Source organism: Hippocampus bargibanti, linkage group LG06, assembly GCF_051943395.1.
Source record: "Hippocampus bargibanti isolate YZ-2025 linkage group LG06, ASM5194339v1, whole genome shotgun sequence".
Lineage (NCBI taxonomy): Eukaryota > Metazoa > Chordata > Actinopteri > Syngnathiformes > Syngnathidae > Hippocampus > Hippocampus bargibanti.
This window is the reverse complement of record NC_142739.1, coordinates 29,506,323-29,523,435: the sequence shown is the minus strand read 5'-3', so window position 1 is coordinate 29,523,435 and position 17,113 is coordinate 29,506,323. Positions and strand designations below refer to the sequence as shown.

The following is a 17,113-nucleotide window of genomic DNA, read 5'->3' as shown; positions in this document are numbered from 1 at the left end:
TCGGATGTTACCTGTGTATTTTTACGACTTCGATGGACTGCCAAGAAAGATGGATAGATAGATGGATAGCTGGATTGCTTGATGGATGCATAGATAGCTAGATGGATGGATAGATTGCTAGATAGCTTGATAGATGGATAGTGACCCCCCCAAAAAATGGGCCTCAACTCTAATTGGGTCCCGTTTCTTAGTGTTTTGTCCGAATGAAATGAAACTTTGGTCATAACTAGTTTATTATATTTAAAACATCACATGAAAACACTCCGCATTTTGGAGTTTTTTTTTTTTTTTTCGTTTTACAGCATATGTTCTACATGGCCTCCATTTAGCTCCGTGCACAAAGTTGTCCATAATGTTCTTGCAGTCTGAAGCGAGTTATATAATTCCTTAATTTCAAAACTTGTAATGCAACAACTAGTGGTGCGCAAATAATGACACAAGGCGATGATTGAATATTAATTCGGGCCTGCGAGGCAAGACGTCACTCCAAAGTGGTTTGCGAGTAAAAAAAATGACTTTACGTAAATGTTCAATGTTTTGGTTTTTTTTGGGGTTGCGCAATTCTCAATGGGAATTTGCTCTAACAAAGGACCGATGCAGTTTACGCCTTTTTCTATGACTCCTCCACTCATTCAACCCACCAATGGCACATGTTTAGGTTGTCGGTTTTCAAATCCACTCCGCTGACGGGGGGGTGCAAACTGTCCAGGCTGAAAGCAAGCTCTGTGGCGGCTGCCCACTAGGGCGCCAGCACAATAGGCAACGTGCATGCGCCTGCGATACAAAGCCCCCGTCACGCAGAGACCATGAGACCGGCTCAGTAGGTGGCGAATAATCAGAACCCCCCCCCCCCCCCCTCTTAATTCCTTGTTTCTAATCTGGTGGCCCACCTAAATCTCGGCCTGGAATTTGAAGGCCTCCGCAAAAATACCAAAGTGTTAAGATTTTGATCTCATGCTGCTGACAATTTTTTTAAACTTGAAATTGCAGACAGATGCTAAAATATAGATTATTATTCCTGAAATTTGAACGTAACAATGCAGGGCAATCACAGGGTGTCACATGAGGAGCGGAATTACCGTATTTTACTGTGTATAAGGCGCCCCCCCCCCCCCAAACAGACCTGTGGTTCAATATGATAATAATAATACATTTCATTTTAAGCGCCTTTCAAAGCTCTCAAGGACACTTTACAGTCACCGACAAGCATAGATACTATAATCAATAAAATACAAGTACAAATAGAATACAATAAATAAAATGCCATTATATAGTGCCACTTATCAGTTTTTTTTGACAACGATACTAGTGCAGCGTGTTCTACCGGAAACAAATTCCTTGTGTGTTCTACATACTTGGCAATAAAGATGATTCTGATTCTGATTCTGATTATAAATAGAAACACGAGATTGAGCTACACAGAAAATGCAATTTTAAATAGGTGGGTTTTAAGATGAGATTTGAAGGTGGAAAGAGAATCGATGTTACAAATGTTGGGAGGAAGTGAGTTCCAGAGTTTAGGGGGCAGAGCAGCTGAAAGCTCTGTCCCCCATCGTGCTGAGATGGGCAGGGGGGCACACAGAGGTGGAGGGAGGAAGAGGATCTGAGGGAACAGGAGGTAATAGACATTTGAAGACGGTCAGATAGATATGGGGGGGGAGGGCAAGGTGAATGATAGCTTTAAAGGACAACCGATTCCTCTGGACAGGTTGCGTCCATAATTTGTTGAATCACTTCAAATGACTTCTACTGAGCGTATTTTATAAAGATTCCACCGCATATAGCTATATTTTACCTTTTAAGACTCTCGCTAAATATTTAGGAAGTCTTGTTTTCCAGTTGGTGACGATCCGCTAAGTGACGTCACGGAGGGAACGCCCCTGACCGGGAAAGCGACACACAATGCATTTTGGGTACTTTTTTTGTCTGAAAACACTGTTGATCGTGATCGAAGGAAAACTACATAACGCAATGGTGAATCATTGTGTGTTGCACCAAGACTACTATTTGATACTAGTTGACACAAATTCCCAGCAGACAAATCAGCCCATTTCCAACAGAGCTTGGGCGCCATCTTGTGCATTTTCTGAGACGCTACATTTCAGTCCAGATGCCTCAAAATGACACGGATCGAATTCTTTAATCGATTGAAAACATGTATGCTTTCCTCTTCAGAACTATTTGAATCATATTCATAACTGGATGAGGAACAAGAAAGCATCTTCTCAGAATCTGAACTCTCTCAGGCCATTGTTTTGATTCTGGAGCAAGGAAGTTTGTGAAGGAGTATCCTGGTGTGATGTCACAAACAAGGGGGCGGGACTTTCTGAATCTGTCCAGTTCCAAGCTCATTTTGTGGCAGTTTTGGGCAACTTTAACTCATTTTTATTGGTGTTTTGCATTTGACTAAAAATATCAGCCTGTGTGTTTTGGGTATTTTAGATGCTATAAAACGTATTTCTGATGTTAGTTAGGAAGCAAAAAATGGTGTCTGTTGTCCATTAAATGTATCAAGAAGAGGGTAAAACCGGAACTACAATGTGGCCCACGGCAAATGTGATCACCGGAGGGGGCGGACCCAGACCAGCATGTAGAGGGAGGAGCCTGTCATCCGCCGCTGCTGAAAGCAGCTGAGGGCAGACCATCTCAATCTTGCCGAGGTCGGCGCCATCCCAGTCCATCAGGTACTAAGGTTCTCCGCCGCCGTTCGGGCTTTTGCGGCTCCGCTGACGTCTGCTTTGTTTGTCTGCTTTCAGGATTGACAGCTGTTTGCATAGAAAAGTCCATTTTGATCGGAAACTGGGGGTAAAAGGAAACAAAAAAGGTCAAGATGGAGCGCATGGAAGAAGATGAGAAGGTACACCTCCCTTTCTCCCCCCCCCCCCTATGTTCTTTTTCTTATATGACAGCACGCAGTTGCCGTGATAAAAAGTTCTAAACGTTCCATGTCAGTTCCCGTTTGCTGCTGTTCGCTTTGAAAAATTAAACATTAAAAAAAAAAAAAAAAGCTGGAATTCATTAAATCTCAGGCTGGCACTTTGGTAATTTTCCTTTCTGGCAAAAAGGGGTCGGGGTGGGGGTGGGGGCGGGAGAACTGAGCGTTTTGGGCAACTTGAGTGACTAAGAGCCGGAGAGCGCGAGAAAGGGGGCAAGCTGTGACTTGAGCGTGATACCTGCGTGTTTTAAAGGACAACCGACATCACTTTTTTGTTTCTTAACTGACATCAGAAAAACATTTTATAGCAGCTAAAATACCCAAAACACGCAGTAGGATATTTTTAGTCAAATGCAAAACACCAATCAAAATGACTTAAAGTGTCCAAAATCTGCAAAAAAAATTGAAGCTGCGAATTGGGCATTTTCAGAAAGTCCCGCCCCCAGTTGGTGACGTCACGCCAAGACGTCTTGCATTGCTGGAGAATTAAAACAATTGCTTCGGATTCTGAGAATATGCTTTGTTGTTACACATCCAGTTATGAATATGATTCAAATAGTTCTGAAGAGGAAAGCATACGTTTGCAATCGATTAAACAATTTATTCCGTGCCATTATGAGGCAACATTGAGGGGAAATGTCTCAACGAAAAAGATGCACAAAATGGCGACCTCCTGTGGCCACCTCCGTTTCCACAGGCTGATAAATTCCTTATCTGGAGCTTGGACACCCTCTTCTGGCGGCTTCTGGGTGCAACACGGTTCTCAGACCAAATAAGTACAGTAAAATACATTGACGTGATGGAAGGACCGCTACAATGCGTCTTTTTTTTCGGTCAGGGGCGTTCCTTTAGTGACGTCACGTACGGACTCGTCACCAAGTCAAAAACAAGACTTCCTGAATATTCAGCGCGAGTCTTAAAACGTAAAATATAGCTATATGCGGTGGAATCTTTGTAAAATACGCCCAGTAGAAGTCATTTGAAGCCATTTTACAAATTATGGACACAACTTTTCCCGAGACGTCGGTTGTCCTTTAAATGCACGTCGGGGAGAAGGAGATTCAATATTAGGTACATCTTACCTTTAATGTTGACATATTAAAATACCTAGCAATACCTACATTTGACACAGCAAAAAAAAGCCTATTTCACTACTGTAATTAAATAAATGGTTAGATAGATAGATAGATAGATAGATAGATAGATAGATAGATAGATAGATAGATAGATAGATAGATAGATAGATAGATGTCTAGCTGGCTAGCTATATCTGGCTATTGGCTGTGTATTATTATTATTATTATTATTATTATTATTAGCTATCTGGCTCGCTAGCTATCTAGCTAGCTACATCTATTCACTATTTAGTTGGCTGGCTATCTAGCTAGGTATCTGTTGGCTAATGATTGACTAGCTAGCTAGCTTTCTATCTGAGTTACTTCCGTGTTGAGTGAATGCTGGCTGCCGCTGCTCACTCACAGAAAAAAAAATATCCTTTGACTGTAAAGTGACCTTATGAGTTTTGAAAGGCGCTTATAAATGAAATTTATTATTATTATTGTTGTTGTTGTTGTTGTTGTGGTTGTTGTTGTTGTTGTTATTATTATTATTATTCTACCTGTGTGGGGGCGTCTGATCCTGGAACGAGGCGACGTTGTGCCTCCTTATATGTCCCATTTCAAATCGGACGCTGAGTGTTTTGTACCCGTCAGTGGTTTTTCTTAGGCAATAGGTTGCACACCGTTCATCATCGTTAGGTCATCGTTAAGGTTACTTCATATTTTTGACATCGCTTGCACGGGTGAAAAAAAATATGAAAATATCAATAAAATATTCATATAAATAAAGAAATCATAAAAAAATATAAATAGAATAAATCTTTTTTTTTTTGTTTTGTTTCTAGAGCTACATTGTGTGCGTTTTCATTGCTGACACATATCCCCGACCGCTCCCCCGCATTTAAAAGGCTTGACGGCGTAATTGTCGCGTCACATCACTTGACAGTTACGCAACAAAAAAGCGTGTCGCTACAAGTGTTCGCCGCTTTGTCTCGGCCTTCAATTTCGCCCTCCGCAAAATGCTAACTTTTCACTGTATGGTGCTCCAGCAGCTTATTATAATCATAATAATAATAATACATTTGATTAATAAGCGCCCTTCAAAACTCTCAAGGTCACTTTACAGTCACAGGATCGTTTTTTTCCTGCGGGTGAGCAGCGGCAGCCACATGCGCCAGCGTTCACTCAACCTGGAAGTTACTCAAATAGATAGCAAGCTAATAGTTAGCGAATAGATAACCAATAGCTTGCGAACAGCCAGCTTATAGCTAGCGAATAGATAGCTATTGGCTATCGATTCGCGAGCTATCAGCCAGCGTATTCGCCAGTGAACAGATAGCTATTAGCAAGCGAATTGATAGCCATTAGCGAGCGAATTGATAGCTATTCGCTAGCCATATAGCTAATAGATACAGTAGCTAGCTAAATAGCTAGATAGCCAACTTGATACTGTACTTCAGTCACAACAGTTGACAACAGTTGATTATGAACTAATCCCGAGGCCGGTGGGGGGAAAGGCTCATTGTGCCGGCGTGACAGCCGCCGTGTCCGTAAAACAACGAGAGCTTTATCATAAGGCGGCGACGACCGGCGTTGTAACGGCGGCCTTTATTTTAGTATTTGCGCAAATGCATCCAGCTGTTGTTGTTGTGGTGGTCTGACTCGCTGCTTTCTGTCGCTTTGGTAAAACAGCCCAAGCAGAAGAAAGTCACCTGCTACCTGCTCTACTGCGTCTCCACCGCCGTCATCGGTTCGCTGCAGTTTGGGTACAACACCGGCGTCATCAATGCACCTGAGCAGGTGTGTGTCGTTGATCTTGTTGAGGATCACAATCGTCTTTATTGCCAAGGATGTAGAACACACAAGGAATTTGTCTCCGGTAGAACACGCTGCACTAGTATCATCATCAAAAAAAAAAAAATCTAAAGATGCACGATACAGTTCTATTTGGGTTACTGTTTAGACTTAATGGAGACGAGGGAAGAAGCTGTTGAAATGTCTGCTGGAAAAGGTGGTGGGCAGGATGCAGAGGGTCCACTGTTTGTTACATGCACCGATGGAGATACTAAAATTATGCTAGCCCCATGTGGATTGTTTAATGCAAAAAATACTCTTTGTATTTATATTATTTTATATATATATATATATATATATATATATATATTTTTATATATATATATATATATATATAAATGCAATATATATATATATTAATCTAAATATTTCTACACATATTTTTAAATATATTTTTAAATACAATATATGAAAAATATATACAAATGCAATATATGTGCATGTACATATTAATCTAAATACATTTCTACACATATTTTTAAATATATATATATAAAGAAAAAATGCATATGTATATATATCGTTATTTAAAAGATCACAATTATTTTAAAATGAAATGTAGATTTTAATGTACAGTCTGTATAATTCATTGGTTTTTAATATAATATACTAATTTACAATTTTAAAATATATAAAGGTAGTGTCTATATATATATATATATATATATTCAAAATAGATCAAAAATATTTTTAAAATGAAATGTCTGTTTTAATATATGTATTATTCATATATTTTTAATTTAATATATTAATTTACAATTTTTAAATATATAAACAGTATATATAAGGTTAGTGTATACATATATTAGCTGTTTAAAAGATCTTAATTATATCAAAATGAATGTATGTAATGTATGTGTATTTTAATATAATATATGTATGACAAATATAATTTAATGTGATATATTCACAATTTTATATATATATATATATATTTATTTATATATATATATATATTTTTTTTTAACTAATTTCTTATCAAGTAATTAGTTTTTCCGTGTCTGTAACAGAAATTGCGTCGTTTCTTCCAAAACGTATCCCTGGAGCGTTTCGACGAGCCCTTCAGTCCGGGAACCACCACCATGGTCTGGAGTTTTGCGGTGGCCATCTTTAGTGCGGGCGGCATGCTAGGCTCCTTCAGCGTGGGCGCCATCGTCAACAAGTTCGGCAGGTGACTCGAAGGGTGGTGGGGGGGGGGGGGGGGGGGGGTCAATGCCCCCGAAAAAAAGTCTTTGATTCACGATTTTCTTCGCCCAGGAGGAAATCCATGCTTCTGTCCAACGTTCTGGCCCTGCTGGGCGGGACCCTGATGGGACTCGCCAGCCTGAGTCGCTCCTTCGAGATGGTCATCGTCGGACGCTTGGTCATCGGCGTCTTCTGCGGTCTGTGCACCGGACTGACGCCCATGTACGTGGGCGAGATCGCCCCCACCGCCCTCCGAGGGGCCTTCGGTACTCTGCACCAACTGGGCGTGGTCATCGGGATCTTGGTGGCGCAGGTACGACGCCCAATTTTCTGTGGAAGGATCCGAAAAATTTCCCCGTCATCGAGAATGAAAAAGGACAAAGTAGATGACTAGATAGCTAATAGATAGCTATCGTGATAGCTATCTAGCTAAATGGATTGCTATGTAGGTAATGGATTGCTAGCTATTTAGCTAGCTGGCTGGCTGTCTCGATATCTATCTATTAGCTATCTATTGGCTAGCTAGCTAGCTTTCTATCTATTTGAGTTATTCCGGGTTGAGTGAATGCTGGCGCGTGTGACTGCCGCTGCTCGCCAACAGAAAAAACATCTCCTGTGACTGTAAAGTGACCTTGAGAGTTTTGAAAGGCGCTTAGAAATTCAATGGATGATGATGATGATGATGATTATCATTTGCTAGCTATTTGTTTGAGAGTTTTGAAAGGTGCTTAGAAAATAAATTATTATTATTACTATTATTATTATTATTAGCTATCTAGCTAGCTACATCTATTCACTATTTAGTTGTCTGTCTATCTAGCTACATCTATACGCGATCGAGCTGGCTGGCTATCTAGCTAGGTATCTGTTGGCTAAAGATTGGCTAGCAAGCTAGCTTTCTATCTATTTGAGTTATTTCCGGGTTGCGCGTGTGGCTGCCGCTGCTCACCCACAGAAAAAAAATGATCCTGTGACCTTGAGAGTTTTGAAAGGCGCTTAGAAATGAAATGTATTATTATTATTATTATTATTCACAAAGTTGTAATATTTTTTTGGTTCCTCTTCAGATCTTTGGTCTGGAGTCTCTTCTGGGCTCGGATACTCTATGGCCAGTCCTCCTGGCGTTGACCGCCCTACCTGCCGTCCTGCAGAGCGTCATGCTGCCCTTCTGCCCCGAAAGTCCTCGCTATCTTCTCATTGTCCTCAAGCGGGAGGACGAGGCCAGGAAAGGTCCTGATCTGCAAACCAAGGTCCACCAGATGGAGGTTTTTATTCCTTTTTTGTTGTTGTTGCCGTTCCTCCTGGCAGCTCTGGTGCGCCTACGCGGCTCCGAGGACGTGAGCGAGGACATCGATGAAATGAAGGAAGAAGGGATGCGAATGGCCACGGAGAAGAAAGTCACCATCTTGGAGCTCTTCCGCTCTCAGAAGTACCGCCAGCCCATCGTCATCGCCATCGTTCTGCAGCTCTCTCAGCAGTTTTCGGGCATCAACGCCGTGAGTACGAATTCTGGACCTTTATTGTCCAAGATGCCCGACTTGTGGCTAAATGAAGCGCCTCAACTCACTTTGGCGTAGCTCCTCATCATCAACGCGGCATTGCTATCACCTTCAATTCCTAGCCGCGACAGTTCCACATACGCGTCCGCGCTTTCCTCAATTCATTTTAACATAGCTCGTTGGTATCAAGGAGGTAGCAAAGCGGTACTTGTATCTTATTGAAGCTCCTCAATTCATTTTAACATAGCTCCTTGATATCAAGAAGGTGGCAAATCGGTACTTGTTTCTTGTTGAAGCTCCTCAATTCATTTTAACATAGCTCCTTGGTATCAAGAAGGTGGCAAAGCGGTACTTGTTTCTTGTTGAAGCTCCTCAATTCAGTTTAACATAGCTCCTTGGTATCAAGAAGGTGGCAAAGCGGTGCTTGTTTCTTGTTGAAGCTCCTCAATTCAGTTTAACATAGCTCCTTGGTATCAAGAAGGTAGAAACACGGTACTAGTTTCTTATTGAAGCTCCTCAATTTATTTTAACATAGCTCCTTGGTATCAAGAAGGTGGCAAAGCGGTACTTGTTTCTTGTTGAGGCTCCTCAATTCAGTTTAACATAGCTCCTTGGTATCAAGAAGGTGGCAAAGCGGTACTTGTTTCTTGTTGAGGCTCCTCAATTCAGTTTAACATAGCTCCTTGGTATCAAGAAGGTAGCAAAGCGGTACTTGTATCTTATTGAAGCTCCTCAATTCATTTTAACATAGCTCCTTGGTATCAAGAAGGTGGCAAAGCGGTACTTGTTTCTTGTTGAAGCTCCTCAATTCAGTTTAACATAGCTCCTTGGTATCAAGAAGGTAATAAAACGGTACTAGTTTCTTATTGAAGCTCCTCAATTTATTTTAACATAGCTCCTTGGTATCAAGAAGGGAGCAAATCGGTGCTTGTGTCTTATTGAAGCTCCTCAATTCATTGCGGCTTTTCTTTAGGTCATCTTGCCGCCATCTTTGGATCCCAACTCGGGACCGGGACGGCGTCCGATATTTTTTTTTCTCGTACTCACGTTGAATTTTTCTTTCAGGTCTTCTACTACTCGACGAGCATCTTTGCCACGGCGGGGGTCACCCAACCCATCTATGCCACCATCGGCGCCGGCGTGGTCAACACCGTGTTCACCGTCGTTTCCGTGAGTGTCGTCATGGCAACTTTGACATCCATTTTCCGCACCGTTTGGATTTTCCGGCAATCCCTGTGGGTTTTTTTCGCAGCTCTTCCTGGTGGAAAAGGCGGGGCGGAGGACCTTGCACCTGATTGGACTGGGCGGGATGGCCGTTTCGGCTCTGATCATGACCATCTCCCTTTCTCTGGTGGTGAGTGACGATTGGTCGAGTCTGTCGGTTTTCAAAATGGCCGTCCTGGGTCAAGGCTAATGTGAGATAGCAACTTTTTTAGGCCACATTTCACGTTTAACAGGCTTTGTCTGTTCACCTCAGATGGACCCCAGATTTTCTATGCTTCCATTGCGGGCCTTGTGTTCAGCCAACTAATCATACAACAGCACGGAACTTTTAAATATGATCACTTCTGTTCTGTCTATTCTTGATCACAAATCCAAAAAAAATGAAGCTACCACAGTGACAATCCTTAAAATGCTTGTTTTTATAACCCGGGCAACTCGATTGGATTAGAAAAAAAAAACATGAACAAGGAAAATAAAAGTAGCGTGTTTTCTGCACTTTAAGGCGCACCTAAAAGAAAACATTTATTCAAAAGTTGACCATGCGCCTCATCATGCGGTGTGCCTTATGTATGGAAAATGGTTTTAAATATGTCATTTGTTGAAGGTGTGTCTTATATTCCTAAATTATATGGATTTGGAGTTATCTGAGCTTGAAATGGGGGCAGCTGTACAAATAATAATAATAATAATAATCGATGCTAGATAGCTAAGCTAGATAGCTAGCTAGATAGCTAGCCAGCCAGATCACTAATAGATAGCTAATAGGTAGTGAATAGATGGTGCATAGATAACTAACAGACAGCAAATAGATAGCTAGGTAGGTAGCTTGATAGCTAGCTCGACTGTCATAATTTATGATGTAACAGGAACCCGAACCATGAATTGTTTTCAAAGTTTACTCACAAAATACAATACATATTGATTTATATAGCGCTAACATGGACAAAAGTCAAATGCTGAGAAAAAACATTGCCAGAGGTCTGACCAGTGCTTTATCATCACCCCCTGCAAGAAAAACCAAAACCCGAAGAAATTCAGGAATGGCAGTGAATGAGTTTTTAGAACGACATAGCTTGGTCGCTTTTTGTTCTTACAGTAAAAAAATACATGGGGGGGTGTAGACTTTTGATATCAACTGCATATTGTAGCTCGAGGTCTAATAACCTTAATCAGTTTGTAATTGTGTGTCAGGATGTAAAAAACAAAGTGGCTTGCCTCTTGAGGATAGCATACTCCCTTTGAGTGCAGACGTGGTTTGTTATTGAGTGGAGTACTTTTGTGTTGTCATATTATTTATTTATTTTTACTCTATGTTACTTCCGGGTTGAGTGAACGCTGGCGCATGTGGCTGCCGCTGCTCACCCGCAGAAAAAAATATCCTGTGACTGTAAAGTGTCCTTGAGAGTTTTGAAAGGCGCTTATAAATGACAAGTATTATTATTATAATAATTATTATTCTTGACGTGATTTTGATTATTATTTTGTTTTTGTCCAAGCAGAAATTGACGCCGTCACTGTCCTACTTGGCCATCGTGGCGGTGTTTGCCTTCGTGGCCAGTTTTGAGATGGGTCCCGGTCCCATCCCGTGGTTCATCGTGGCCGAGCTTTTCGCTCAAGGACCTCGACCCGCCGCCATGGCCGTCTCGGGTTTTTCCAACTGGACCGCCAACTTCCTGGTTGGCCTTGGTTTTCCCAAACTGGAGGTACGCCATCACGGTCATCACAGCGGCTGGGAACTGTTTTTTTTTTCTTCTTTTTTTTTCCATCTTAGAATCATTTGAGGTTTTTTTTCCGTAAAAGAACATTTATTTATTTATTTATTTATTTATTTATTTATTTTAATTTTTTTTTGCTTTTGTATTCATTTATGTGTTTATGTAATTATTAATTAGTTTATTTATTTATGTATTTACGTAGGCTTTTATTTATGTGTTTGTTTATTTATTTCACTTTATATAAATATTTATTAATTCATTGATTTATGTGGTTATTTTTATTTATTTATTTGTTTACATGTGTATTTATGTAGGTTTTTATTTGAGTTTATTTATTTATTTATGGTATCTATATTCTGTACCAAGAAGACCAGAATACTCAAATTTATTTATTTATGTGTGTGTTTATTATTATTATTATTTTTTATTTATGTATTTATTTGTTTGTTTATATGTGTATTTATTAAGGTCTTTATGTTGGCTTTTATTTATTTAGTTAGTTTTTAATGTATGTATTTATTAATTTTGTTTATTTATGTGTTTTTTTAATTCTTATATTTATTCATGATTTAGTTTATTTATGTATATGTAGGCTTTTATTTTATTTTTATTTTTATTTATGTATTTATTAATTCATTTATTTATGTGGTTATTTTTATTTACAGTAAAGTCTCGTTATATCGACATTCAAGGGAGTCCGAAAAAATATCGATATAACCGGGACTATCGATATATCCGATATCGATATAACGAGACTTTACTGTATTTATTTATTTATGTATTGGTTTATAATAATAATAATGATAATAATAATAATACATTTCATTTCTGAGTGCCTCTCAAAACTCTCAAGGACACTTTACAGTCACATAATTTTTTTGTGTGTATTAATTCATTTATGTATTTATGTAGGCTTTTATTTATTAGTTTATGTATTTATTTAGCTATTTTTTTTATTTTTTTATTTATTTGCATTTATTAATTCATATATATAGGCTTTTATTTATTAGTTTATGTATTTATTTAGCTATTTTTTTATTTGTTCATTTGCATTTATTAATTCATATATATAGGCTTTTGTTTATTAGTTTATGTATTTATTTAGCTAGTTTTTTTTTTGTTCGTGTATATTTATTAATTCATGTAGGCTTTTATTTATGTATTAATTTCTTTATTTATTGAGCTAATTTTTTATGTATGTATTTATTTATTTTTTTATTTGGGGTTGTTTATTTGTTTATTTACGTATTTATTTATGTAATGATTTATTTCTTTGTGTATTTATTTCTTTTGTTCAACTGATTGATACGTGTGTGTGTGTGAGATACTTTGCTCTGCCACAAGAGGGCGCCAACGTACTACAGTTCGAGAACCGGCAGCACTCGATGAACCAAACCCTTGTGACTTTGTTCCCTCTCTCAAGGAACTCTGCGGTCCTTACGTGTTCATCATCTTCATGATCCTGCTCATCATCTTCTTCATCTTCACCTACCTGCGGGTACCCGAAACCAAAGGACGAACCTTCGATGACATCGCTCAAGGATTCGCCGCCAAATCCCCCGTCAGTTCCCCGGCGCTCGAAGCGGCGGTGGCGGGCTTACCGGTGAGCAAAGAACCTCCACCTACGTCCCCTTCGGAAAAGCTCCCCATGGTGGCTCTTGCTGCTGAGAAACCCTAAAGAAAAAGACAAGAAAAGCTCGGTGAGATGACATCACGTTTGAATGAGACTTTATGGAGTGTTAAACGAGGGGGGGGGGGGGTTGTTTTTGCTTTTTTGTTGTTGTTTTTTTTTTCATTTTATGTGTAAATACCAAAATAATAATAATACATTTGATTTTGACACACGCCCCAGCGTTCACTCAACCCGGAACTGACTCAAATGGGTAGAAAGAAAGCTAGCCAAGAGACAGATAATAGTTAGCTAGCTAGATAGCTAATAGCTAGATAGATACCTAACTAGTTAGCTAATACACTGATTGTCACTATTAAATACACAGATAGAAAGCTAGCTAGCCAGCTAGTAGATAGCTAATAGATAGCCAGCCACCTAGATCGCTATATAGCTAGCTAGCTAACTAGTTAGATCATACCGATTGTCACTATTAAATACACAGATAGAAAGTTAGCTAGCCAGCTAGTGGATAGCTAATAGATAGCTAGCTAGATAGCTAGCCACTTGAATAGCTACACATCTAAAAGATAGATAGATAGCTAATACACTGAATGTCACTAACTAAATTAATAATAATAATAATAATAAATTTCATTCATAAGCACCTTTCAAAACTTTCAAGGTTACTTTACAGTCACAGTACAAGTTTTTCTGTGGGTGTGAGCAGCGGCAGCCACACGCGCCAGTGTTCACTCAACCCGGAAGTAAGTACGTAGATAGAAAGCTAGCTGGCCAGATAATAGATAGATAATAGCCAACAGATAGATAGCTAGATAGCCAACCACCTATATAGCAAATAGCTACCTATTTAGCTAGTTAGCTAATACACGATTGTCACTATTAAATAATAATAATATTACATTTGAAATAATTACTCCCCTGGTCCTTGTAAGCCTCCTTAAACAGAACCTTGAAAGTTTGTTGACATGCCTCGCATACTGCCTCCTTTGTAAGAGGATCAACTCAGTGTTCAGAAGCCCCCCCCAAACCCCCCTGGCGTTAGAAGGTGACTAGATTTCAGCTTTGGGTGATTGAGGTCAAGCTCGGAAAAAAACAGGCTGACCTCAAAAACACTGATGGCGAGAGGCCCCGCCCACCTCCCAGACCTGTCCCTGAAGACAGCCGAAAGACAAACAAAAAAGACAAAAAAATCCATCCAAACAAGGTCAGTGTTTTATTTTTCAGCATAGGAAGTGTGTGTGTGTGTGTGTGTGTGTGTGTGTGTGTGTGTGTGTGTGTGTGTGTGTGTGTGTGTGTGTGTGTGTGTGTGTGTGTGTGTGTGTGTGTGTGTGTGTGTGTGTGTGTGTGTGTGTGTGTGTGTGTGTGTGTGTGTGTGTCTACTTTGCATTTCTTCATTACTTTGATTGTATAACTCCTCAAGGAACTTTTTGAAGCCCCCCCCCCATCCAATAGCGCCATCTCGCCGCCATTTTCCAGCCGTCTCTTGGTCATAAAGTGAGTTGAGGAGCTTCATTTGGACAAATGTTCTGTAGTTGTTGAACGTCAATTCGTTTCAATTGACTTTTTTGGAACATGTTTGTTAGTTTGGATTTCTTTTAGTATTTTTGGATTCATATTAGTTTTAGCTTTAGTTCCCCCCTTTAATAGCGTCGCTAATATCGAGCTTGCTAGCTAATAGATAGCTAATAATAATAATAATACATCTTAGTCCTAAGCGCCTTTCAAAACTCAAGGATAGATAGCTGATAGATAGCTAGATCGCTATGTCACTAATAGCTAGCTAGCTAATAGATAGCTAATAATAATACATTTAATTTCTAAGCGCTTTTCAAAACTCTCAAGGTCACTTCACAGTCACAGCATAAGTTTTTCTGTGGGTGAGCAGCGGCAGCCACACGCGCCAGCGTTCTCAACCCGGATGTAACTCAAATAGATAGAAAGCTAGATAGCTAATAGATAGTTATCGAGATAGCTAGCTATATAGCTAATAATAGCTCGCTATGTAGCTAATAGATCGGTAGCTAGCTAATACATAGCCATCAAGATAGCTATCCAAATAGCTAATAGATAGCTAGGTATCTAGCTAATAGTTTTTTTTACATAATACAACACAATACATATTGATTTATATAGCGATTTAATAACAACAATATAACAACCAAAATATAAGGAATGATTAGTTTCCTGCAAGATAAAAAATATATTAAATCCACAGTCAGTGTTGGTTCATAATATCCACTGCAATTCCAAATGAACCCTAAAATCTCCAATGATTAACTCCTTCACTGCCAGACGATGTGCAAAAACGTGTCCACTCCAGTGCCAGGGTTTTTGTCATTGTCACTCAAATTGCAAAATCCACAGAATATTGAGTTTTAGGACGACATCAACATTCAATGCAGAGTTAGAAACCTTCGATTGTCTTCTTTCAAAACACTATCCACTTTGTATTTATTTTTAGCAGTTTTGTCGTAGACGCACATGAAATGGAGCGTTTCTTTGCGGAGACCTTGAACGCACCTCGCGGGGGCTTCCATTTGCACTTTTTTTTTTTGGCAGAGCGGATTTGTACGTCGGTGTCACTTGACATCGAGATCAGACGTCACTGAATGTTTACGTTCGCTTCGAATAGCCGGTGGGCGATCGTGTGTGGGGTACCTGATGTTTTGGTATGAGTGTACATTTATGAAATGCGCCGATTTTTATTATGACGTAAGCATTCCCGGTTACAGTGAGACCTCAACTTACGAACTTAATTGGTTCCCAGACAGAGTGTGTAAGGCGAAAAGTGTGTATCTCAAAAAAAAAATTCCCATAGGAAACCATTAAAATGGGAATAATCCGTTCCCGGGTTCCATAAAATACACTTTTCAACTAAATAAGCCTTAAAACTAAACACAACATACCTTATTCGATGTATAATAAATGTGCTATTGTATTGTAATGAAAGAAATACACTGCATTGTATCATCAAGTCACTTTATTTACATTTGTGATGGTCATTGATGGCTTGATGGAATGGCGTTGGAGGTCGAAGATCAAACGGAATTGCTGTTTGGAAAGAGAGGCACATGAGGACTGTAATTAAAGAAATAAAATGTGCTGTAAAATAAAGTTTTATTTACCTTTTTGATGGTCGTTGATGGCTTATGGAAGGAGAGTCACCTTCCATAAGGACTGTTGGTAACTTAACCTCTGATGCTGCTCGGTCGTGTGCTTCCGCCGAAGATCACTCCGCCAGCCGTGGTGGGTGTGTATTATGAAAATAGGGCTTATTATAAGGTTTAATTTTCATAAATTTGACGTTTGTAAGACAAAAAGTTTGTAAATTGAGGTGTTTGTAAGTTGAGGTCTCACTGTACTACTAAACATGTCAGCCTTTCTTATGTATATTTTTGCTCCGTGTTTGCATTTTTTATATCGCCACGCAAAAGTGCTAAAAGGGGGTGGGGGTGTCACTTTTGCAAATACTTTGAATGTGTATCTATTCCCTGCATACTGTCTGTGACAAGATAACAAACAGCACATTTGACAATAAAGTTGTACTTTACTTCACTTCAACTCAAATGTAGGAAATTGCACACTCTTGTGGCATTATTTAGTATTGCAACGTCATTTTCAATTGAAATCATCGTTTGGGGATTCCCCTTGAAGGCACCGCTGGATATGAAATATGGCGAATTGAATCTTTTCTGAAATCAATAATAATTTTCTCCGCGGAACCCGATGCATATCCTGCAACAGTACTTTTTTTTTAATTGTTAATGCAACAGAACATTTTTTATTACAGTTCGAATTGACTCGATTTTACATGAAAATGAATGCATCAAATATTGGGATCCATGTTGATTTTATTCCTGTTCAACGTGTTATAATATTACGTTCATTTTCAATTCAAAACAATTAAAATAACACTACAAGACTTAACTCATTGACTGCCAGACGATGTACAAAAATGTGTCCGCTCAAGTGCCGGGGTTTTGGTCACTGTCACTCATTGCAAGACCCAC

At 39.3% G+C, this 17,113-nt stretch overlaps 1 protein-coding gene across 1 annotated transcript; it reads left to right on the top strand.

Annotated features, from left to right (window-relative positions):
• The first annotated feature begins 2,513 nt into the window (after positions 1-2,513).
• Positions 2,514-16,679, top strand: slc2a3b (solute carrier family 2 member 3b). The gene is made up of 11 exons (XM_088997819.1): positions 2,514-2,684; positions 2,757-2,857; positions 5,686-5,793; positions 6,858-7,018; positions 7,105-7,345; positions 8,100-8,262; positions 8,341-8,528; positions 9,597-9,701; positions 9,784-9,885; positions 11,255-11,458; positions 12,894-16,679. The coding sequence occupies exons 2-11, from the start codon at positions 2,831-2,833 to the stop codon at positions 13,146-13,148; spliced, it is 1,554 nt and encodes a 517-aa protein (XP_088853945.1). The 5' UTR covers positions 2,514-2,684; positions 2,757-2,830; the 3' UTR covers positions 13,149-16,679.
• Positions 16,680-17,113: the final 434 nt, after the last annotated feature.